Raw genomic sequence first — 24473 nt, 5'->3', positions numbered from 1 at the left:
AAGGAATCACTGTGGTCACAGTTCCCTGAAAGCAGCGTGTGTGAAAGCGTCTCCCACTGAGAAGGCTGCATGTGCCAGGACCGACTGTCCCCTGGGTCAGGGCTGGCCCTAGGAGTGTCCAGGGGGGTCCCTGTGCTGGGGATGTGCCCTCACTGCTCTGCTGTGCTTGGCTGGCCATGGTAGTTGTGGCTGTGGGGGCTTTGAAGCCATCGGCACCCAGCCATCACCATTAGCCATGCAAAGGCCTTAACAAAATACAGAATTGAGCCCCAAAACCTCTACTGGAGGCTCTCAGCATCCCAGCTGTACCCATTTGGTTGCTGGCTTGGTGATGCTCCCTGGGTCTCTCACCCCACCTGCTCAGTGGCATGGGGTGGGCACAGGGCTGGTCAATCCCAAGGAGCTGTGGGGGGATGCTGGTACCCCCCTCTGGTTTACCGCAGCATTTCTGCCCTTGCCCCTCTGGTGCAAGAGCCTCATCCCTGCAGGGCAGGACTGGTCACATATGTTCCTTCCTCATTTGCATCCTCTGACCTGGCCAAGGCGCACCTGATTTTTCCTTGTGGGTTTGGTGTGAGATGAACTCTGCCAAGTATATTTACTAAGAGTATAATTTGGGATTAGGGCCTCATGAGCTTCAATGTCCTTGAACAGGTGGATTATCAATCAAGAGTTAACTCCTCTGCATCCTATGATGACATCTTCCTCTACTCTGAACTGGACATTGACTGTGAACTTGAAACTATTCCAGCATTTGCACTGATTTTTTTTCCAGTGCTGTACACCGTGTTGTTTGTGACCGGCCTTGTGGGAAATGCTTTGGTCGTTTGGGTCCTAATGGCCTTCAAAAAAGTCAGGGCCATGACTGACGTCTATCTGCTGAACCTTGCCATCTCTGGCCTCCTCTTTGTCTTCTCCCTCCCCTTCTTGGTTCAGTACTCCCTGGTGAGCCAGTGGTCTTTTGGCAATGTCATGTGTAAAATTGTCAGCTCAGCTTACTTCATTGGTTTCTACAGCAGCTCCTTCTTCATAACCATCATGAGCATCGACAGGTACTTGGCCATTGTGCGGTCTGTGTATGCCCTGCGGGTGCGCACGTCCGCCCACGGGGTCATCGCAAGCCTGGCCCTTTGGGCAGTCGCCATTTTAGCATCAGCGCCAGACCTCATTTTCTTCCGGGAAATGGAAGACAGCAACAGGACCGTGTGCCTGCCTCGCTATCCTGGTAGCAACAACGGCTGGAAGATTTTCAGTAATTTTGAAGTCAATGTCCTGGGGTGGCTGATCCCGGTGGGCATCCTCATTTTCTGCTACCACAACATCTTGAAAAACCTGCGGCGGTGTCACACTCGCAACAGGTACAAAGCAATGAAGCTGGTTTTCATTGTTGTCATTGTGTTCTTCCTTTTCTGGACCCCTATCAATGTCGTGCTCTTCCTGGACTCCATGAGGAACATGCACATCATCGACGACTGCCAGGCAAGCCAAAGGCTCGACCTAGCCCTGGAGCTGGCTGAGGCGCTCTCCTTCGTCCACTGTTGCCTCAATCCCATCATCTACGCCTTTGTGGGTGAGAAGTTCAAGAAGTATCTCTGCGAGGCTTTTGGCAAATATGCACGTTTTCTCTTGATCTGCAACGACTACAGTGTGTTCCACAGGCACAAACTGGACAGGCACTCCTCTGTGCACATGGTGTCCTCGCAGTCATCTTTTGTTGGTAGTGTCTTGTAGAGCTGCAAGCCAAAAGCTCCCATACTTCATGCATGACCTGAAGTTGAGAAGTCCTCCCAGTGATTCAGTTAATAAGTCTTCTTGTTGCCTTAGTGTAGGAGGTTAAGGTGCAGTGGCCCATTACCAAAGTGTGACTAGGAAATCATGCAATCCTAGAGCAAGCTGCAGTGCACCTTGCTCCATGATATGCTGTAATACCATTCTGAGCAGGTATCTTCATGGATGCAATCCTTCTGAAATACTTCTCTGTTATTAGCAAATGTGAATGAGAACTTCAAACACTGAAATTAACATTGGGAAATTTATCAGCCACTCCTCTGCCCACCAGCACATGGCATCCCCGCAGTCATCTTTTGTTGGTAGTGTCTTGTAGAGCTGCAAGCCAAAAGCTCTCTTACTTCATGCCCTGACTGCATGCCATGGCCTGAAGGGGTGGCTTGAAAGCAAGAGAATCTGACAGTGATGTAGTTTTTGTGATTTTCATGTTGCTTTGGGAAGTGGGTTTCAGCATAATGCTAGAAAAAGCCAGATACGGACTGTTTTCATGCTCTGTGATGCCATTTTAGGTCTTACTGGATGGCGGATCATCCTTATCTGTGAGATGTCTACCCATCCTTATCTGTGAGATGTCTACCCACAGCAAGGGGGTTGGAACTCAGTGTTCTTTAAGGTTCCTTTCAACCCCAGACATTCTGTGGTCTTCCCAGTGCTAAACAGGCAGTCTTACAGCTCAGAGTTGAAATATATGGAGTAATCTGCCATTTCCCTCTTGAAAAAGTTTCCTGGATGTAGCAGCAATGTCCTCATCTATTCAGATTTTTGCTGTGCAGAGCATAGGTGGAGGCATTAGACAAAGACTCTGCCTTTCTAACAGAGACCATTAACCTGTAAGAGGCTGGATGCTGATAAAGCAACACATGCATGCAGCAATATATATATATATATATATATATATATATATTTGTACTTCTGAGAGTCTGTCCTTGAAATGCAGAGAGACATAATGGATGGAAAGACAGTTGCGCCATGCACATGAGAGTAATGTATAACTTTCCCTGCCATATTCCCTGTTTATGAACAGAATGTAATACTCCTTTTCAGGAAAATCTTTCTACCACTTGGCTGCCTCTTTCTAGGAAGAAAGTATCTCCAGGAGTGAGGGTGACATGGCTGGAGGTGAAGTGGGCGCAGAGCACACACCCAAACTCACAGCCACCTTCTAGATGAGAGGTAATTTAGTTAGCATACTCTCACCATATTTATCGCCATGCACCTTCCCTGCCACTCCTCTAAGACAGAGGTTGAGTTCCTCTAATTTGGAAAACACTACAGACATACCATGAATATACAGGAAGGCACAGTGGGTGGTTAAGATCAGCCTCTTGCACAGAAGTCTGTAAAGCAAGTAACATTGTGCATGTGCACATTTCCTCCAGGAACAGAGCTTTTATCCACTTCACTCCTTTGTACTCCGCATTTTACAAACACCACCAGTGAATCAAAAGAAAAAATATATATATTTTAGGTTTAAGTTTGAACATGAGGAACTATTACTTTTGTGTCTGTTTTAAGATTACACACTGAAGCCAGAATGGGAGAACACCTGACTATTTAATGTGCTACCGTCATCGTGACTTCCCTTTAACCTGTGTCATCTCAGCAAAAAGAAAGATCATGATCGGGATGCAAAGCTAAGCATCAGACGTGAGTGGGACCAATATTAAAATTATGGTGGGCATCTTTTAAGCAAATGTGTGATCATACATAAAGTCTGGCCCAGCCCCTGGCAGTTGAATGCTTTTCTTGGGACAAGCAGCTGCTGGGACAACCCTACAATTTGGCATCACCCTCAAGCTGCCTGGACTTAGGGCTCCAACCTGAGCAGATGCAGGTAGATGCTTCCTGCTCTCCTGTGCTGCCAGTGCCCCACAAACAACAGCAGGGCAGAAGACTCTCCACGGCTTGTCCCATCAGAAAAAAAGAGGAGCTCTGAGACCTGTAGGTGACATGGGGCAGGTCCTGCTGGCTGCACAGCCTCCGGATGTGGGTCTCACCTCCTCCCCCTTCTCAGCAAGGCAGCTGCAACAGTTTGAAGCAGCTGGGCTGCAAGAGGTGCTGAGGTTGGTCCAGCTCGGGCTCCTGATGCTGCTGCTGCAGAGGAGGAAGGCAGCAGCCCCAGGCAGGAAATCCTTCATGCTGCAGAAAGCACCTCCTGCCTCCTCAGGAGAAGGCTTTGAAAATAGGGCTGAGGCAGCAGCAAAGGGAAGATGCCCTTTAAATGCTACTGAGAACTAGAGAAGTGAAAGGCTTTGAAAAGAAGTCCCTTTTCTCATGTTCAACTTTATTTCTAAATGCGTAAAATACGAAAATATGCACTTGGACTTTTCTGTTGTAAGACTGTGCTGAAGAACATGTCTATTAAAACACCAGAACAGTGAAAACAGCTGGAAAAATTGTCATGTCTTGGGTATAACAAACTGAGGAGACCTGGCCATGGCGGGGGGGGTGGGGGGGGGAGGGAGGGGGGAGGGGAGCAGAGGAGCAGAAAGACCATCCCATCCCCAGAGGTTTCCTCACAGCAAGCATCCTTCCAGGGCTGAGGATAAGGAGCTGTATGCATGCAATGAGACACTGAGCCAGTGAAGCATTCCCTTTTCGAAATACCAAGAGTTCTGGTGAGAGCTGATCCTATAATACTTGTCATCTGCCAGCTTCCCCACACAGTGTAACATCTTCCCAACTCAGTTGCTGGTGTCCTGGAGCATTACACCTCAATTGGCATCAGAAATTAAAATTTTAAATGCAGCAAAATGAGCCCACTTATGCTAGACCATGACACATGCAGCTAGGGAGGATGCTTTCCAAGAGGAGCAAAGTGAACCAGCTCACCCAACCAGATGAGGACAGGTTGTAGCAGGACCACAAAGGTATTTTGGATGCTTGAGTGCTTTCAGCGCTCATGTGTCTCACTTGAGATTACTCTTAACACCCTTTACCATTATTGCAGTAACAGGAACTAGAGATTTCTTGAGTCCCTGTGGTATGTTTTTGTCACAGGATGACACAAATGACTGATAGTAACCCAAATGAATACTGCACAGATCAGAAAGTTCACTGTCACCTCAGAGTCACTCACAATTACAGCACATCCCAGAACCAAGAAAATCTCAACGCCCCCCCCCCCCACACACACCCCTGACCCTGTTGTCCTCTCCTGATGTGCTCCTGTTCTGCAGCAGAGCCTCACTCTAGGCTGTGCACATCTTATTTTGGTGACCTTGCCTAACCTACACCTCCAGGCACCCTTTTCAGGACTGTATGGAGTAACACAACTCCTCAGTTTGTATTTTTGACTATTACTGGAAAATGCTCTCTGGGAGTACAGCCTAAGTACTGATCATGAATATTGCTGAGCTTCAGAAGAGCAAGTCTTCAGTTGCCTGATGTGGTCCAGGAGAGGTAGGGATGATTTTCTGTAAAGCTTAGAGACACATCCTTCAGAAAAAAAAAAAAAAAATATATATATATATGTGTGCGTGTGTGTGTGTGTTGGTCTTCATCTAAATGTCTTGGATCCCCCTTAGGCCACAGGTTAACTTGCCAATCTTGAAAAGGCTTCTTCTAAAAGGAAATTCTCCATCCTGCATTTGCATGAGTAAGGGGTTTCTCCATGCTATCAAATTTGCTGGCCATTTCAGTGTGACTGCAAAACTTGAAATGCCAGTGCAAAGAAGGTGCATTGACCAAATTTTGCAGAAAAATGGAAAAACACAAAAAATGTTAGGGTTTCTTCAGATCACTTTTGCATTTACTTTGTGTCAGTGTGCAAAAGGGGAAGGGGAAAAAGTGCAAATGGAGGGCACGTGTTCAACAAGCCAGGAAGCTCCCCTGTGACTGCAGGGATGTTTTTTTCCAATCCATGCTGCAGTCCTTGCAGATGCCCATTCCCTGACCTCACTCTTCTCTGGGTATCACAGAGGTGATGCTGGGGAGCAGCTCTGGAGGGCTGGCAGGGTGGGAGCATAGGCAGTGAGAAGGGATGAAATAATTTTGCATTTCCTGTTATTCTGCAGTCTTGAGGGTACTCCTATTTTCCTGCAGTGAACTGGTGATGGAAATTAAATGACTGTGCCAGCTACTGGGGGAAGAGCTGTGGGGGTAACCACTGCAGTGCAAGGAAGATTTTTGCCTGCATGTCAGTGGTGCAGAATCCTCTGTTGCATCACTTCTGGAGGAAGCAAGCCGTGAAATCCTACAGTATTGTACAGACACCAACATGTACACCACTGTGGGGATGCAGAACTTGTTTCCATCTCCTGTGCTTCCAGCAAGGTGCAATCTAGGGGGCTCATGCTGCAAAGTTTCAGGGGAGAAAGATAGTTGATGCTGTCCTTCTGCCCACCACCCTTTGTCTTTAACCTTAATGTCTGTGAATCCTGTTCTTGGACATCTAAGTGTTTGCACATACAAAGAAAAAAGCCTGGTTGACCATGGGTGGTGAGGCACCTGAATGGCAGGAGCAGCATTGCAGGACTGGCATTAAGGAATCAGTTAAACGTTTTCCTTTATTCACTGTCTTTGCTTTATAATTTGCGGAATGTGTCATGGCCCACATGAAAGAACATTTGTTTCTTGCACATGCAGTGTTACCAGACTGTTCTTGCAAAAAAAAAAAAAAAAATGTATCTTGCAGATTGCAAATACTAACACATATTAAAATAGTAAACCCTACCTGAAAAAGATCAGTGGCTAAACAGAATTGTCTTTTGTGTTTTGTTGGTTCTTCTCTAGGAATTAACCACAGTATGTGTGGGGATACTGCAAGGGTAGACTCTTACAGTGAATTAAATTGCTAGAATAAAAGATAATAAGATAATCTGCTCTCAGCCTCTTTTTCCCAGGGAGAGGGGGAAGAGGGAGAGAGAGAGAGGAGGTAGAGAAGAGGCAGCTGGAGGGATGATCAGTTGTGTAAAACTGCCTGGGACAGAAGAAAAAAGCATAGGCTGAAAGAATCAATGACAGGACAAGGAAGTTCCTCAGGTTCTGGGATTGTGCAATTACATTGCATACAGTATCTTTATTATAAAACTTCAAATAGGGTCATATCTTGTAGGGAGAAATAGACCAGAGCCAAAAACTTCAGAACATCATTGCATTTATCTATCAATATTTGTGTGTGTGTGTGTGTATATATATATATATGTATACACATATATATTCACACACACACATATTTAATATATATATACACATATATATATGATTATATTTTATACGTACACATATATTATATACATGTATATGCATGGTTAACCATTCACATATATATCATTCAAGTTACCAAGCTCGAACAGCAGTAGGGAATGTCTCAAGAAGCTCATACTAGTGCATCACTTGTTTAAAGTGTTCAGAAAGTCTGTCTGGGTTTTAGGCAACTCTGAAGTCTCTGGCCACTCACTCCAGTCTGTGCCATCTGCTTTAGATACCACCTGAGTTACAGGCTCTTGGTGTATTTTCCCGTTTGTCTTCTCTCCATCCTGTTGCAGGCTTTCAGCAGAACAACCACCCCTCAGCTCATGGGTCAGGGCTCTGCTGAGAGCAACCACCTCCTTGGCCACCTCCAGCAGATCTCCAGGAAGTTTTTACATATGACCTTTACCACTCTCTCAGCTTACATTCGGTGTTTTCCACTCTTCAGTCTCTTTTTCCTGGTAACTATTTCTCCACTCATACCCAGGGCACTCATTCATTTCCATCAGTTTTTTTTTTTTTCTTAAGACTCCCACAGTGTCATTTCTCAGCTGTGACTTTTAAACCCTTCCAGCCCAGTAGCTGCAGGTCCTGGTAGCAAAGAACTTAGGCAGATAGGGAGGCAGGGTCATACCTAGATATTCTTCCGTCTTCATGTTAACAAAACCCAGGCATAAAGTTAATTTATTTTTTGCTTGACTAACTGATTGCTTACTAAGCACTTTCTGGGCTGGGAACATTGTTTAGATATCAGGTAGAAGCCAGACCCTGGAGTGATTCCTTAAATGTGGGGACCGTTTCCCTCCCAAAAGCGTGTTCCCCCTCCTGTGTTGAGCCCAGTCCCTACCAACAGAGCAAATCCACTCTGCTTTAATTCCCGGTGCCGTTACCATTGTCTATTCACATTATTAGCGTGCAAACCACTTTCCTTGGAGGGGAGTTAGTTGTTTTAATGGACACATCTGGCATCTTCCCTACACACAGATGATGCAGCCAGCTCTGAGAGCAGTCCAGGACTAACTGCCTCCCCCAGGGGGGCAGCTCACTGAGGAGGCACTAAGAATTAAATAAGCAATCCAGAAATAAGTATTATGCCTTTGTTTTATCAAGATCAGGAGTATTTAGGTGTGACCTTGACTCCCTGTCTGCAAAGACAGACTGCTTCCTCCTTGTACTTCGATGCACAATTTCATGATTTCATTAGAGATATTTGAGGACCATGTGTCCTGTGCTGGAGGTGCTGGGTGCACCTTTCTGTACTGCTGGGGCAGTGCAGAGTCTGCTGGTAATTTTGGCCTCCTTTTCACAAAGAAGGTAGAGCAGGAAGTGAACTCCAAAGGGAACCAAGGTACAAGTAAGCTTAAACAGATGCTTCCACTTTTCTGGTACATCCTGTCCTAAAAGGTTCCCTGAACAGTGCGTCTCCGTGCTACTCTGAGAAGGAGGCACGAATCTATGTTAAAGGATTCAGCTGGCGGGCAGAGGAGTGGCTGATAAATTTCCCAATGTTAATTTCAGTGTTTGAAGTTCTCATTCACATTTGCTAATAACAGAGAAGTATTTCAGAAGGATTGCATCCATGAAGATACCTGCTCAGAATGGTATTACAGCATATCATGGAGCAAGGTGCACTGCAGCTTGCTCTAGGATTGCATGATTTCCTAGTCACACTTTGGTAATGGGCCACTGCACCTTAACCTCCTACACTAAGGCAACAAGAAGACTTATTAACTGAATCACTGGGAGGACTTCTCAACTTCAGGTCATGCATGAAGTATGGGAGCTTTTGGCTTGCAGCTCTACAAGACACTACCAACAAAAGATGACTGCGAGGACACCATGTGCACAGAGGAGTGCCTGTCCAGTTTGTGCCTGTGGAACACACTGTAGTCGTTGCAGATCAAGAGAAAACGTGCATATTTGCCAAAAGCCTCGCAGAGATACTTCTTGAACTTCTCACCCACGAAGGCGTAGATGATGGGATTGAGGCAACAGTGGACGAAGGAGAGCGCCTCAGCCAGCTCCAGGGCTAGGTCGAGCCTTTGGCTTGCCTGGCAGTCGTCGATGATGTGCATGTTCCTCATGGAGTCCAGGAAGAGCACGACATTGATAGGGGTCCAGAAAAGGAAGAACACAATGACGACAATGAAAACCAGCTTCATTGCTTTGTACCTGTTGCGAGTGTGACACCGCCGCAGGTTTTTCAAGATGTTGTGGTAGCAGAAAATGAGGATGCCCACCGGGATCAGCCACCCCAGGACATTGACTTCAAAATTACTGAAAATCTTCCAGCCGTTGTTGCTACCAGGATAGCGAGGCAGGCACACGGTCCTGTTGCTGTCTTCCATTTCCCGGAAGAAAATGAGGTCTGGCGCTGATGCTAAAATGGCGACTGCCCAAAGGGCCAGGCTTGCGATGACCCCGTGGGCGGACGTGCGCACCCGCAGAGCATACACAGACCGCACAATGGCCAAGTACCTGTCGATGCTCATGATGGTTATGAAGAAGGAGCTGCTGTAGAAACCAATGAAGTAAGCTGAGCTGACAATTTTACACATGACATTGCCAAAAGACCACTGGCTCACCAGGGAGTACTGAACCAAGAAGGGGAGGGAGAAGACAAAGAGGAGGTCAGAGATGGCAAGGTTCAGCAGATAGACGTCAGTCATGGCCCTGACTTTTTTGAAGGCCATTAGGACCCAAACGACCAAAGCATTTCCCACAAGGCCGGTCACAAACAACACGGTGTACAGCACTGGAAAAAAAATCAGTGCAAATGCTGGAATAGTTTCAAGTTCACAGTCAATGTCCAGTTCAGAGTAGAGGAAGATGTCATCATAGGATGCAGAGGAGTTAACTCTTGATTGATAATCCACCTGTTCAAGGACATTGAAGCTCATGAGGCCCTAATCCCAAATTATACTCTTAGTAAATATACTTGGCAGAGTTCATCTCACACCAAACCCACAAGGAAAAATCAGGTGCGCCTTGGCCAGGTCAGAGGATGCAAATGAGGAAGGAACATATGTGACCAGTCCTGCCCTGCAGGGATGAGGCTCTTGCACCAGAGGGGCAAGGGCAGAAATGCTGCGGTAAACCAGAGGGGGGTACCAGCATCCCCCCACAGCTCCTTGGGATTAACCAGCCCTGTGCCCACCCCATGCCACTGAGCAGGTGGGGTGAGAGACCCAGGGAGCATCACCAAGCCAGCAACCAAATGGGTACAGCTGGGATGCTGAGAGCCTCCAGTAGAGGTTTTGGGGCTCAATTCTGTATTTTGTTAAGGCCTTTGCATGGCTAATGGTGATGGCTGGGTGCCGATGGCTTCAAAGCCCCCACAGCCACAACTACCATGGCCAGCCAAGCACAGCAGAGCGGTGAGGGCACATCCCCAGCACAGGGACCCCCCTGGACACTCCTAGGGCCAGCCCTGACCCAGGGGACAGTCGGTCCTGGCACATGCAGCCTTCTCAGTGGGAGACGCTTTCACACACGCTGCTTTCAGGGAACTGTGACCACAGTGATTCCTTCCACACCCTCACTGTCCCCACCAGCACGGCCTCTCCCAGTAGCAAAGCCCCACACATCCCAGTCACAAACCTGGGCCCCTGAGGCATGCCCCTGGGCTCAGCTCGCAGGGCGGCAGCCAGGGAGCAACTCACCAGCGAGTCCTCCAGGTCTCCTCCAGACAGCAGACTCCCCAGGCTGTTGTCCATAATCCAACACTGCATGAAAGAATGCCAGGAAAATTTCTTTATATCTAAAATAAATCTGAGAGGTGAATATATCTTCATACATATATACTGGCAGTACTTTGCTTACTTTGCCAAGCCACTGGCAAAGTCTACACCCTAACAGCCAGCAGTCTCAAACTGCCTCTTCCTCTGTGTGACAGATGTTACATTAAAGGTGTGTAAAACCACAAGCCAATGAGTTCAATGTCTTTAGTTCACACATACAGAAACGGAAATGTTTAACTTATCTTCTGGATGATCATTCTGCCATTTCACAGGAATAGGAACGTCAATGTAAGAGATCTGCAATTTGTTCCACGCATATGTGAGGTGCCCCGTCTCACCAGCAGCTCCTGTGCCACAGCCCCACATCATCATGGGAGGAGAGGAGAAGCAGCACTGCTGCTCCTGCACACCAAGAACTTTTGGTGAAGATGTATATTGGAGATGGCCCAACACTGCTGATAGCCAATGATGGTGAAGGACACCATGTTTGCCTGGATGGTTTTCCTTGGAAGGGCCCTCTGTCCACCCTGCACCCACCACAGAAATAGTCAAGTTGAGATCATCTCACACTTCCTTCTCAAAACACCCATTCTGCAGGATGCTCTCAGAGACCAGCAATTCAGTAAAGCCCTGAACAAGATTGGATTTCCACCAACTCTGCAAGATATCTGCTGGGGACCCATCCTGACCCAACACGGCTTGTTGGGATGTGCCATGGAAGTCTGATGTGCTTTGCAGCTGATCTAATTGTTCAGATCATGGTTGTCAGTGTAATGTTGGTGTGAACAATTGTCTCACCCACAAAAAACAAAAGTGATAAATCTCTGAGCACAAGCACCTAGAAAATCTGCAAATATTTCACAGCTGCCTTTTGTTAGCCAGGGTGGGCAGTGTCACATTAGATGAAAGTATTGTGTGTGAGCCAAGCTGTAGGTATATGATAGTCTGCCTGACAGCCACGGCCTCCTGGGTGTGGTATTACTCTTGTAATAACTGAAGACAGAACATTTCTCATAGCAGTGACTGGTAGTGTTGAAGTGTTATCTCCATTACTGATTTTCAGGTTTAACACATCCATCAGTGCTGGTGGCACAGAAGGTACCCAAGAATCATGCAATGTATAAAAAGAGGTGACAACCAACTACATGAATTTGGCTGCTCTGGCAGCTCTGTACATCTCATCTCCTAAATGTAGATGGCAGGCTGCCCAACCACAAGAAACAAGCAGCTCCCAGAAGAACTGAGACTTCAGTGGAACTGTGAAGTGCACAGGTATCTCCCAATGCAGAAGAAAAGAGAAGTTCACAGGCAGGAGCTGGGAGTAAAGGTGACACCTCAGGTACTCACACTATATGTCTTGCTCAGGGGATGCATCTCATTGAGTCTGGGCAACACAGGAGCAGGTTTTCTGTGGTGTTTAAACTGAGGCAGGTGCTGGCTGTCCTGCAGGAACCTGTCCCAGTGTGGAAAAAAGCTGCTCAGAGACCCCAGGTCATGCAGACAGGGGGCCTTTGACTGTGAGTTCTCATTTCCTGCCTCAAGAGCCTGAAAAGGCTTTCTTAACTTGTAACCACAACTTTGGCAGCATCAGCAAAAATGTCTGTACATAACCCCCTGCTTGGGGCTCATGGGCAGAGTTTCCCAAATCTTTTGGAGTAGAGCTGCTGAAATGCTGCCGCTCATGCACGCTCTCTGGTACACAGGTGGAGTGAGGCGGCGGGGAACAAAGGGGAGCGAGGGGGCAATGGAAATCAGTGCTTGGCTCGGAAAAGAGCTGCAGCAGATCAAGCAGGTGCTTGATCACCAGCAGCACGTGCTGGTGAGCACAGGGACAGGTAGAGGGAAAGGACACGGCCATGGCTGAGCAGCTACCAACAGGAATCTGTAGGGGCTGTGGTTTGTTCAGCATCAGCCTGTGTGGCCTCCTTGAGTCTCTGTCCATGCTCACTGTAAGGCAGACACATTTATTCTCCCCTTCCTCACAGCATCTACTTCCACGCCAGTGCTGTGCTTCTCTGACCATCTCTTAACATCCTCAGATGTGGGCACTGGGGTATATCCTTCTCAGCTTCCCTGCTCACTGTGGGGTCACCTGAGTAACCAGCCCCCATGCCTGTGTGCAGCACCCATTTGAGATTTTTCTCCTCTCTACTTTCAAGGAATCCTAGAATCAGGATTTTTGAGTTTGGAAGGGTCCTCTGGAAGTCACCTGGTATAACCCCACTGCTCAAGCAAGGACACCTCATGTGGGTTGCCAAGGACCACACTGAGGAGGCTTTTGAAGATCTCCATGGAGGAGACTCCATAACCTCTCTCAGCAGCCTGTGCCAGTGCTCAGTTATTCACTAGCCCTCTTCTGTAATGGTATTCTTCTCCAAATCTTGTCCATAATACCAAATATTCAGCATTAGGGTGACAGGGGCAAGAGAGATGGGGCAGGGCTCTTTCTGGATCTCAGTAAGAAAGGTCAGACAACAAATGGCTTAATAAAGGAGCTGTTTTAATAAGGCAGAATAAAAAGAAGAATATAGGTAGCGAACAAATCTTACTTCCCTTTCAGTTCTGGGAATCCTGCATGTGTTCAGCATTAGATGGACACTAGATGGATTTTTCCATAACACACTGCACAGATCCCATCTGCCATCATTCAAGCTTTACGTGACTTGCTTGCAAGAAAACACCTCTATTCATCATTTCTATCAGCAAACAGAAAGGATTTTCTCACAGAAACTTCTTGCTGCACTTTTTGACAAAGGCAAGGCCACATGGTTGGTGTAATCACTGGTACCAAGTGGGAGCTGCCCACAGGTTCCTCTGCTACTATGAGCTGGGGCCGCACTGGACAAGCCTGAGCCCACAAAGGGCCACTGCTGTCTGGGTCACTGGCTCCTTGGTGTGGAGTGGTCTCCTGGTCAGCAGCACTGCAGCCCTCATGGCATGGTGTGCACAGGGATCCAGACACATGTCATGGTCCATCTCCCTGGCCATGGCCAGACCAACTGCATCTGTGTCACCCCAGGGTGATGCTCATCAAAAAGCCACGCAGACCCACCACAGAGGAGAGATGTCGACTCCTCAGTCCCAGACCCAAGGGCTCTGGCAGGAGGTGGTTTTGCAGGCACGCTGGCACTGGAGATGATCTTGCTGGGGGTCTCCGTTCCCACCTGCCTCAAAGCAGTACCTAGCTCTGCAGGGACACTCCTGTCCTGCAGCAGGATCAGCAGCTTCACCTTCCAGTTCCTGTCTAACACTGGAAATTCTGAAACCGGGGAAATCTGGGGCCATGACAGCACTGTGGTGCAAGGTCCTGGGGCAGGAAGTCCCATGGGTGCTGGCAGAGCCATCCTGTAGCTTAAACCAGCGGGGCCCGGGTACCCCCAGCTGCAGACACTCCTGAGCAGGGGCCAGTCCAGACCTAGACCATGCTGGTAATTTCTGCTTCTGACCTTTGTAATGAGGAAGGATAAATGTCTCCCACCAGTGACTGGAAAGCCACCAGGCAGAGTGGTCTTGCATCTCTGCAGGGAAGTGACATGAAGGAACAAAGCTCCCTCTGCTGGGTTTTTCTTCACAGGCAAGGCACAGAAATCATCACCGCAGAGATGTGTGTGACCAGTGGTGCTGGTTCACCTCCTTGTTCATCATGAAGCTTATTTAAGAGAGCAAAACTCTTCCAGCTCCACAGCAAGCCAGGGACTGGGAGATTGTGGTTACTGCCAGGGTTTCAGTCTGGAAAAGTTCTTTCTTGGGATGTGACCCATTTGGCCACTACAACTGCAGTCTCTGGTTTGCGTCAGGAAGCAACACAGATGTACTTTGTGGCTACACCCATGGACAGGGAGGAAGAGAAGCCAGACACACCACCCTCAGCTCCACACAAAAGCTCCACACAAAAACATTTCAAATACATCGTTTGGGTTTGTCAGCCATAAGGCTGATAACAGAGTTGTTAAGCTCTAAGCGATCAGTTAAACATATTGTTTATGTTGTTATTGTATTGTACTGTGTTGTATTGTTGTTGTATTGTTATGTATTGTATATTTATTGTGTCTTCAAAGCAAAAGCCAAGCCAGGTGCAAACTGCTGTGGTGAAAGTATGAACTAATTCCTAAGAACAAGACATCCCTGTAAGTGCCCTGATGATACAAGCTCAGCACAACAGAAAGACACCAAAGGAAATCACCCAAAGGATCCTTTCAAAACAATGCATATCTCCAAGCCATCCTCCTTATATATCTGTTGATTAATTATGCATGATACGTGTGATCCCATAACAAATTCAGGATGCCATAGGTTAGTAGCTGAACATAGTTTTCTTTCACTCCAGTCTGGTACTCCCCCAAAAAGAGCACAATAGGGCAATGTGGAGAAGAGGTTCTCTCTGAATTTATTTACTATGTAAATTTTGTCCAGCACTAGTCTTCCTGCCCCTGACCACATTTCCAGCCTGAAACTTTGCACCATATCACTTACAACCCCATGCTAAAGAAACATTTCTCATCCGTTCAACACCTCCATTGCTTTTCTGCTTCTTTTCCCCAGGCCACCCACCCATCAATGCTCCAGTGCAGCAGGAAGGGCTGCACCTTGTCGCCAGGCCTTTTGCAGTGGCATGCAGGGGAGAAAAGGAGCCAGGATGTGTCAAGAGGAAGCCAGGAATTCATATGATTGGGGAAGTGGAGCTGGAGAGGTCTGGCAACTGAAGAGGAGCATGAAGGTTGAGCTTTGTACCACCTGCAAGCCACCTGGGGGCATCTCCTGAGCCTTTGAGGGTCTTTGGATGATTCAGGAAAGCTGGAAGCTGTTTGGAGCCTCCACAGCGTAGACTATGGGCTGCACGTTGGCACGGGACTCCCAGGTTCATCTGAAAGACATTCAGAGCTGCACAGCCCGAACCACCCTGGGGCACACCACCGCAATCAGCTGGCGATACGCAGGGGCTGCAGGCTGAAAGCCAACAGCCTTTGGCCACGTCTCCTCCTGCTTTGTGGAAAAGGAACAGCTGGTTCTGCAGCCACCTTCAGCTTCTCAACTTCTTGAAAGCCTTTGGCTCCCAAGAGCTGAGGCTCATGTTGGTGTCCCGCTGCTTGGGTGCTCCAGTGGTGGGGGATTATGGTGTCTTCAGGTGCCACCAGAACAGGACGTCCAGCGGGAGGGAGTGGGGGGGGGGGGGGAGAAATGAAAGCAACGCTTCGTAATCGCTCAATTTTCCAGCACCCGTGCCTTGCAGAGCCCACTGGGCCGAATATTTTGCTGCAGGGAAGGTTTAGGTTGGAAATGGGGAGAAATTTCTTAGGAAGAGTAGTCAGGCATTGGAACAGGTTGCCCACGGAGGTGGTGGCGTCACTGTCCCTGGGGGTGTTCAAGGAAAGGTTGGATGTGGTGCTTAGGGACACGGTTCAGTGGGTGATATTGGTGTAGGGGGTAACAATTCTGTGAGTCTTTGATTGCTGCAGCACGTTGGCTGGGTACCAGAAAGCCAGGAAATGGGGCCAAAACCAGATCCCAGCCACCGACTTAAACACATGCCCCGTGCTTTTCACATTTCCGCATTTTTGCACGAAGGCCGGCCGCATAGCGCGCACGCACTCATGCAGGTCACATGTCACGACAAGAGCGCACCCAGGCAGGCACATCACGTGTCACGACAAGCGCGCCCCCGCAGCACGGCGCCCCCTCCGCCCGGCACGCCAGAGGTTAACGGCCGCGCAGCCGCACTTGCCGGGCCGCGCGCCCCCCGCCTTGGCTGGGATTGGCCCGCGGCGGGGGTGCGCCTGGTGCGTCACTCTTGCCCGTCGCGCTCACTGGTTGCGGAGTGGCCCTGGAATGCCGGGGCGAGAGGCAGAGGTAATGACGCGCGTCCGGCCCGGCTCGGTCCGGTGCGTTGGGTTCGCTCGCGAAGCTAAGGAGGGGCCCCGCGCGGCTCCCCGTGGATGGGAGTCTGGCGGGGACTTCGCGTCGCGACATGGCCCCTGCTGCAATTCGATCTTGACAGGAAGTTAACCGGCCGCCTCCCCTCCTCCTCCAGATGCATCCCGTCCTGAAGGCCTTCGTCTGCGGCTCCATCAGCGGGACCTGCTCCACGCTTCTCTTTCAGCCCCTCGACCTGCTGAAGACCCGCCTGCAGATCCTGCAGCCCCCCGCGGGCGGGTAAGGGGCCCGGGGGGGCGGGGGGCCGGGAGGTGGGGGCCGTGCCCTAGCCTGGCCGGGGCTTGGTGCTCGGGGGTGCCCTTCAGGGACTGAGGGTCCTTCTGGGATAGGATGGGGTCTGGAAGGAGTGACCAAGAAGTCTGTAGGTCTGAGGTGCTGGAGTAATGCTTGGAGATACAAGTAAGGTGATGCGGCGTGCGTCTGCTGGAGGGCAGAAGTAGGTCCTCGCTGCAGTTCCTGTCTTGTCTTCCTTTCAGGTCCGGCCGTGTTGGGATGGTAACGCTGCTTTTTAGGGTGGTTCGTACTGAGAGTCTTCTGGGGCTCTGGAAAGGTGTCTCGCCAGTAAGTGGCTGTTTTAACCCTCATCTCAAAAATACATACATAAATAGACCTACCATTTATTAATAACCAAGGACCGGATTTAAGTGGCTAGCTCTTGTACAGTTTAAGTGAAATCATGTGATAGGTAGATAGTTAAATCTCATTTTAAGGAGTTAATGGTTAATGTTGTGAGTTCCACTGGTTTGGTCCTAGCAGCCATTGTTGATTTGCAAGGCTGAGCAGCTGAATGCTTGAATAACTTTGCAAACATGGTGTGGCGAGTGCACTAACCTCATTTTGCTTTGGAATACCTTGTTCCTAGAAAATTGCAGATGAGGAGTGTGTTAAATCCTGGCATCAGTTGAATCTCTTACCTCTCAGTGGCATTAATTACTTTTCTTTGTCTTCTTTTCTTAGCTTTAGTGATCTTGTAGTGATTTTTTTTTCATAAAGCTTCCTATCACATTTAATAGCTCCTGAAATGTTCTGTAGTACATTTTGTCTTGTGTGCTTTTTCTGTCTTACTTTGCTACTGTTTCTTTGCAGTCTTTTGCAAGATGCATTCCTGGGGTTGGGATTTACTTCAGCACTTTGTACACAATGAAGCAAAATCTTCTAGTGGACCGTTCACCCACAGCCCTGGAGTCTGTCTTTCTGGGTGCCACTGCACGTGCAATATCAGGGATTTGCATGTTGCCAGTAACTATAGTGAAGACCCGGTATGAGGTTAGTATGACTTTAATTGATTCCTTGTTAATAATATCACACCCCTTCCTCATGATGACAAAGAAATTCTTGTATCTGGAGAAGGTTGCTGGTTACCTTCTTGAAAGACTCTTTTAAAGGTAGAGGCGGGTGGAATGAAGTTTTTGCCTTGGGCTATCCTCTCTACTGCCATCTTAGGTATTACATGAAGCACGTAGCATTGTTGGTTTGAACATGGTTACCTCAGGCTGAGAGCAGAGCTCCTTAGCCTGTTCCTGGCATGTGAATGACAGAATTTTATTTGCCTCTGCAGAGTGGAAGGTTTGGCTATAGGAGTGTATACGGAGCTCTGAAGAATATTTATCAGACAGAAGGGGCTCGTGGCATGTTCAGTGGGATCACCGCAACGCTGCTGCGGGATGCACCATTCTCTGGGATTTACCTGATGTTCTACACACAGACCAAAAAACTCACACCTCAGGGTAAGGCTGAACTTTGGAGGCTGTAACAGAAGATACTACCTTTCTTGCATCTTGCCCTACGATTCCCTGCTCTGCCTATTGCACTCAACCTGAGCAGCTAAATTAGTCTCTTGTAGGACTTCAGGTGAGATGTTTGCCTTTTACTTAAAGAGGACTGTAGACCTATAGCTCAGGTCAGTGTAGAAATGGAAATTGACCCCAAATTAATTGATTGTGAAGACTGATGCTTAATATAAGTAAATGATGCATAAGTTAGGTTAGTGAAGAACTGAGAGGATGTGTTCAGCAGTGTTTTATCCTGTTGGTTGTCTTGTATACTGATTAGTTCCCACTAAACTGGGGTTTCTCTGGTGTTAGAACTGGCTGGGACAAGACTTACACATCTTTTCCTTATCTGAGCTCCAATTAAATTCAGTTCCTCAGCAGTGAGCTCTTTGTGCAGTGTTATCTTTAACTTGTTGCTACTTTTCCTTCCAAGGTCTTCTCTGCCCTGCGTGGATTTTGTCTTCTCTTGGACTCTGCCATTGATACCATCGTTCAGTAGCTTTTCAGCTTGTCATGCAACGTAGCCTGTTTTGTATCTGACTGAGTTGCCTTTGCTCTGCTGCAGACCAGCTGGATCCAGTGCTCATGCCCTTGATGAATTTTGGCTGTGGGATCTTTGCGGGAATCTTGGCTTCACTGGCAACACAGCCTGCTGATGTCATCAAAACACACATGCAGCTGTCCCCTGAAAAGTACTGCAGGACGAGCCAGGCCATTGCCTTCATCTACAAGGTGAGATGAATCCCTTGTAGCTAGTGCAATTGCAGCCTCGCTTCTCACTTACTTGCCCGAAGCACAGCCATGCTAAGAAAGTTGTTGCCTTTTAAAGTAGGTGAACAAATGTGACTGCTCATTGAGTTCTTACAATCAGGCTAATTAGCATGAGCATTTTCAGAAGATGAGATAGAACATGCTGCAGGAGACTGAGGCTGAATTTTTTGTCACTGGCTTATGGGCTGCTCAGGAAAATAACTGGAGAAGTAATGTTTTTGATGGCTTGAAAGCAGTCAAAGGCTTCAGTCCGTTATTCCTTGGTTTTCCTTCTAATTAGTGAGGCCATTACTGCTATCAGATTTTTTTTTGCTCTTCTTGGACAGATTACAAGGCTGTGAACTTGCTCACTGATTATTCTTGCCATTTCCCAGTCCATTATCTTTTTTTTCACAAAATTACAGAAAATGGGGAATTGGAGAGCAAGCTTAGAGCACAAAGGTGGGCGTATTGCAGCAAGCATCTCTCCACAGAAACTTGCTTCATGTTTCCAACTACTGAATGATTTCACTTAAGTTCTGCCTTTCATACCTTGATTCTTACACTGGTAGTGATGGAAAGCACTTGGATTATTTCATTTTATCTCTGTATGTAAGCTTGGTGGAGCTGTGCTTGCAGCTGCTGTCACCTCTGGCTTATCAGTGCAGGCACATCTGTAGTTACCACACTGAGACAAAGGGTTTCTTTAGTATGTGGCATGAAATGGCAATTTCATATATAAGCCAGTGAAAAAACAATTCTTTTCCCTTAAAAGAGAAATAAAATATTAAAAGACACTAAAAGAGAAATAAATATTCAGTCCGTATCCAAGGAACGGGATGGAGATGTACTCAAAATCCACCTTCCCCTTCCTGCCCTCAGAAGGCAGCTTTACTCTGTTCCCATATTGAACTCTAATCCTAAACAGGAATATGTTTTTTTTTTTTTTTTTGTACGTGGTTCCTTTCCTTGTATCAGATTTTTTTTTCTTCTTCAGTACTTATAAACTTCAGTTTTAAGTCTTAAATGATTTTTGTAAATATGAATGGTCTCTAAACTAGGACAAGTCACTTTCCTCAAGTGGCTTGAAATTGTTACTCCCTCATCTTCTCTCTTTAAGGCTTGAGTGTGGGTTTCCCTATTGTTTGTCATCCTAACACACCCTTCCCCTTCCTTCTTCATCAGTAGCCGTGCAAGTGCACAGTGTTATGGGTTCTTCCTAAAGGTTGAATGCAATTTAAGCCTGGATCTTTCAGAGGCTGATCTGGATCAGAGCTGAAATACATCCTGGGCTGTTCCATGTAATAAATGATGAGAAGTTAAAACACTGGAGGCAGATGGTAACGGATTGCTGTTTATCTCCTGTTGCAGGACTTTGGGCTGGTCGGCTTTTTCCGAGGTGGAGTGCCCCGTGCCCTCAGGCGTACTTTGATGGCAGCAATGGCATGGACTGTATATGAACAGATGATGGAAAAAATGGGCTTGAAATCTTGACTGACTTGCACTAAAACTGACCAGCTTCACTCCTTTTCCTGCTTGCTGTGATCAGCTGGCACTGGGAAGTTCCCAGTTGCACAGAGGAATAAGTCTTACTCAGTTGGGAGGAAGAAAGTCCTTCTGAGACAGAGGATTAGGCCTTTTGGCAAGTAGGGGAAGGAAGAGTTGAATCTTTGCATCATTTGATCAATGCATTCCAGAAGGACTGTACTTGCAGACTTCCTTGGGAAATGGCAGGGTTTCCGCAGCCTGGTGTCTGTGCTGAGAGAAGGCTATTTTAAAGATTGCTCTGTGCTCACCACCTTAATGCAACGAGAAATTGCTGAACAGAAGTGTTTGAGGAGAAAACAGCAAGGACAATGCTGATTGCAGAACCTGCCAGCCTGTTCCTTGCTGGTGTGGCCAGTAAGGCCACTGTGATCCACCATCTGCTGTAGATCCTCCTTCCTCGTATGCTTTGTTCTCACAGGGGAACACTGCAGACCCAGTCAGGAGGCTGGATTTGTCTCTTGAGGTTTACAATGCAGGAGTGGGTGGAAGAGAATGAAGTGCTGAAGGAAAGCTCTGTCATCATTTTTGTACTGTGCTTGATAGCAGAGAAGGTAACTCAAGCCTCCTAGCTGTGTCATATGCCACTGTGTAACCGAGTATCTTAACACTTCAAATGTGCTTCTACGGCTACAGCAGCATTTGCACTAGAATTAAGAAGCATAAGATGCTTCAAAGCAGAAGTAGAGAGCGTGCTAGTTGCTACCAAAATTCTACTCATTCCCTGAAAAACACTTTTCCTGATGATCTGATTACATCAGGAATACTCAAATTTTTTTTATCCAGTTGTACTAGAGACTTATTTGCTTCCTATTATTTGTTTGATCCCTGATCTACATTCTGTGTGAGCTGGTCCTTAGATGTAGCTTTTAGGATCATGGCTTCTAGTGCATAAATGTATAATGGAAGCAGATACAGATACTGACACTTAAGATTTCTCTCAGAAGCCGTTACTGATTGCATGTGGAATATCTTTAGTTTGGGAGAGAAAAGGCTGTTCTTTTCTGCAAGCTTTCTCCAAAGTTTGAGGTGTCTGAGTGTTTGGTAGGGAACTTTAATTCTATTTATGTTCCACACAAACTCTGGGTGGGTTCTGAGATGATTGTTTTCTCTTAGCAGGTTCATCTATTCATGTTTCAGTATTCCTGAGTTTAAGCTTGGAGATCAAATACACTTTTTTTCATCAACTGTGCCTCTTTCCTCATTCCTACTCCAGACCTAATAGCATGTGCTTTCCAATCTTGGGTACAGCCTGCTCCCCTCTTCACTTGTACCTCTGTGGGCTGGCTGAATTGGGACTCTTGCAGCTTTGCTGGTGTTGTCACAAAGCTAGGCATGGAAGTATGTGTCCTGTTCTGTAGTGTACCTTGCAGAAAACATAGCATTGGTTTTTATTAAATATCTAGTGGTATTAAAATTCACTTTAAAAACAGAGTAGGTGTCTCTAAATATGAAGATGTGGCACACTTTAGCTGTATGAACTGGTTTGACCTGTTGTTCTTAATACTTAAAATGCAACTTGCATAATCAGCGCCTGCTCTGGCAGTCTCCTGACCACAAGAACAGAAGGGATGTGGGTTGTAAAAGATGTTCTTCAACAGATTCCAGCTGCAAGAAGCTTTGATGATTGACGTGAAAGTGAAGGCGTAGAAAAGCTTAAGGGACAAGCTGGCAGATTGTCAGGTGAGTGGCTGGATCACTTGCCAAATCCTGAATAAGAGCAGTTCCCCTTTTTGCAGCCCCTCTTACCCTCTTACTTGAACTTACAAACGCACGTGGAACAGTGGTAACTGCACATGTTGCTGTTTGTTACCCTGAGTACTGCTGACAGAGCTGGAGAACCAAGTCTAGATTACTGACCTGGCAGAGTTTTCTATTCTGCTATGCATGGGGTCAAAGCCTGAATTTATTTGGGGTTTCTCAATCTGGTGCGTGAGGTAGATGTGTTGTTCACCTTGGGTTGTGGCAGTCAAGGGCTGCACATGGTGTTGCCTGCAAGATGCTTCACAAATATTTTAGTTGCTGATTAAGCAATTGCAAAGTAGTATGCAGCTTGTGCAGATAGAAGCTTAATGAGGCATGTGGGCAAAGAGTGCCAGGTGATAAATCTTGTATTAAGTAATGTCCTCATCAGAAATCTGAAATGCAGGACTGCTTTGGTGGCTTTCATGCCCTCTATTCCTGCCTGGTCACGTAACAAAGGAGGAACTAGAGAATCTATTCAGACCTGCTGGTGTCTTAAAATCTACTGCCCTAAAGCAGTATTAGCTTTTTCTTTTGGAAGGCTCTTCTATTCCCTTCACTTCATAGAGAATGAGGAAGCTCTTAGTTGTTGCAGTAGAGTGAAAAGGTGTATGTCTTTCACTTGTGAACTAGTTGGGGCTCTTTGGACTTTTACAAATAGAGAATCTAAACTGCACTGTGCTTCATCAACCCTTAGTGCTGCAAATCCAAAGACTTCTCTCACACAAGCTGGGAATAGTGAGTTTTGTGGTACAGGTTTGTTTGTTTTTATTTCTTTTGTCACTTCCCTTACATATAGGGGAAGGGAAAGCTTGAAGTTCTTTCTACTTCACAATCTGAAAGCTGTATCAGGCAGATACAAGACTTTCTCAGCTCACTTTATCATCTTTCACCCTTTTCCTTTTTCAAAAAAAAAGACATTGTTTCTAAACTGATGAGTTGAAGTTACTTTTCAATAGTTATGGTGAGTGTTTAGCTATGTTTCTGGTGAGGTTGTATGCTTCTAATAAACAACAAATGGTCACTGTACAACCTAAACACAAAAACCAGAGACAGTCCCAGAGGCAGGTACTGAATCACCTACCTCCATCACCCCAACAATTCAGCACTAACAATCCCATTAGATAATCATTTACAAAATCTAAGCTAAGATGGCTTTGGAGAAGGTGGTGTGATGAAGTGTGAGCCTTTTTCTATTATGGCAGGATCACAGTCAGATCCCTCTCTGGGTGACCTCAGTTGCTGGCAATGCACTCTTAGTGAGTGTGCATTGGCTCTGTTTGCCCCTGCAACTGTGGTATAAGAATGCAACTGGCTAACACGTTGAGGCAGTCAGTATTTAACTGACTTGTAAAGACACAAGAGAAATAGCCTGGTTATTTATTTGTTTCATGTTATTGCTGTTCTGCCTGTGGTGGTCATATCTTTTTTTCTCTTGCACTGTTTAAAACAGAACTGGAGCTTTTGAACATTTTATAGGTTTGAGTGTTTTGAGTGTATGTCTACATAAAATGTTTGTGATAAAGTCTATATTTCTATTAAAAGCTGTGGTTGCCAGAATTATCAATTTCATCCCCTCTATTTCTTCAAAAAAAACCAACCCACTAACAACAACAAAACAAAACAAAAACAACAACAACAAAAACGTAAAAAGCAAAGGGATGGGATGGAGAAAAAGCCTAATAAAGCAAAAGAAGTTTCCCAAGAGAACAGAATTGTTGGGTGAGTTCAGATTAATATGGGGCCATGTGTATTCCCTTTCTCTAGGGCACAATAAACAGACTGTGCTAATGCAAGCTGAATTTGCATTACTTAAATGGAAAAAAATACACAGCAGTGGGGACTCGTCTTCCTCACAGCTTCCTCTGCGTGCCTGTTGTGTGTTAAGGCTGATAGGAAGTGAATCTCACTAGCAGATGTTGAAATATCAGCCTTTAGGACAGTGGTGTTTTGAGTACTCTGAGTAGAAACTAACTTTTTAATCTCCTGCAAACCAGCTCTTTGCTAATCA

General features: G+C 46.7%; 3 protein-coding genes across 6 annotated transcripts; 2 read left to right on the top strand and 1 right to left on the bottom strand.

Moving 5' to 3' along the window:
- The first annotated feature begins 620 nt into the window (after positions 1-620).
- LOC121064787 (C-C chemokine receptor type 8-like) lies at positions 621-4231 on the top strand. The gene has a single exon (XM_040546871.1). It carries the CDS (start codon positions 631-633, stop codon positions 1729-1731), a length of 1101 nt encoding a protein of 366 aa, XP_040402805.1. The 5' UTR covers positions 621-630; the 3' UTR covers positions 1732-4231.
- Positions 3934-11787, bottom strand: LOC121064783 (C-C chemokine receptor type 8-like). The gene is made up of 2 exons (XM_040546865.1): positions 10644-11787; positions 3934-9857 (listed from the first exon to the last, which is right to left on the bottom strand). The coding sequence occupies exons 1-2, from the start codon at positions 10773-10775 to the stop codon at positions 8781-8783; spliced, it is 1209 nt and encodes a 402-aa protein (XP_040402799.1). The 5' UTR covers positions 10776-11787; the 3' UTR covers positions 3934-8780.
- A 4294-nt stretch (positions 11788-16081) lies between these two features.
- SLC25A38 (solute carrier family 25 member 38) lies at positions 16082-24019 on the top strand. Of its 4 annotated transcripts, none has more exons than XM_040546870.1 (7): positions 16348-16568; positions 16750-16871; positions 17129-17213; positions 17739-17918; positions 18211-18379; positions 18990-19156; positions 20546-24019. In XM_040546870.1, exons 1-7 carry the CDS (start codon positions 16548-16550, stop codon positions 20666-20668), a joined length of 867 nt encoding a protein of 288 aa, XP_040402804.1. In that variant the 5' UTR covers positions 16348-16547; the 3' UTR covers positions 20669-24019. The 4 variants fall into 4 exon arrangements, with proteins under 4 accessions (XP_040402802.1, XP_040402801.1, XP_040402804.1 ...); XM_040546869.1 differs by having other exon boundaries at positions 16464-16568; positions 16717-16871; XM_040546868.1 differs by lacking the exons at positions 17129-17213; positions 20546-24019 and adding an exon at positions 19592-19646 and having other exon boundaries at positions 16082-16568.
- The last annotated feature ends 454 nt before the right edge of the window (positions 24020-24473 follow it).

The sequence above is a fragment of the Cygnus olor genome, chromosome 2 (genome assembly GCF_009769625.2).
Source record: "Cygnus olor isolate bCygOlo1 chromosome 2, bCygOlo1.pri.v2, whole genome shotgun sequence".
Taxonomy (NCBI): Eukaryota; Metazoa; Chordata; class Aves; order Anseriformes; family Anatidae; genus Cygnus; species Cygnus olor.
The sequence above is the reverse complement of the archived record's forward strand: the minus strand, read 5'-3'. Positions and strand labels throughout refer to the sequence as shown.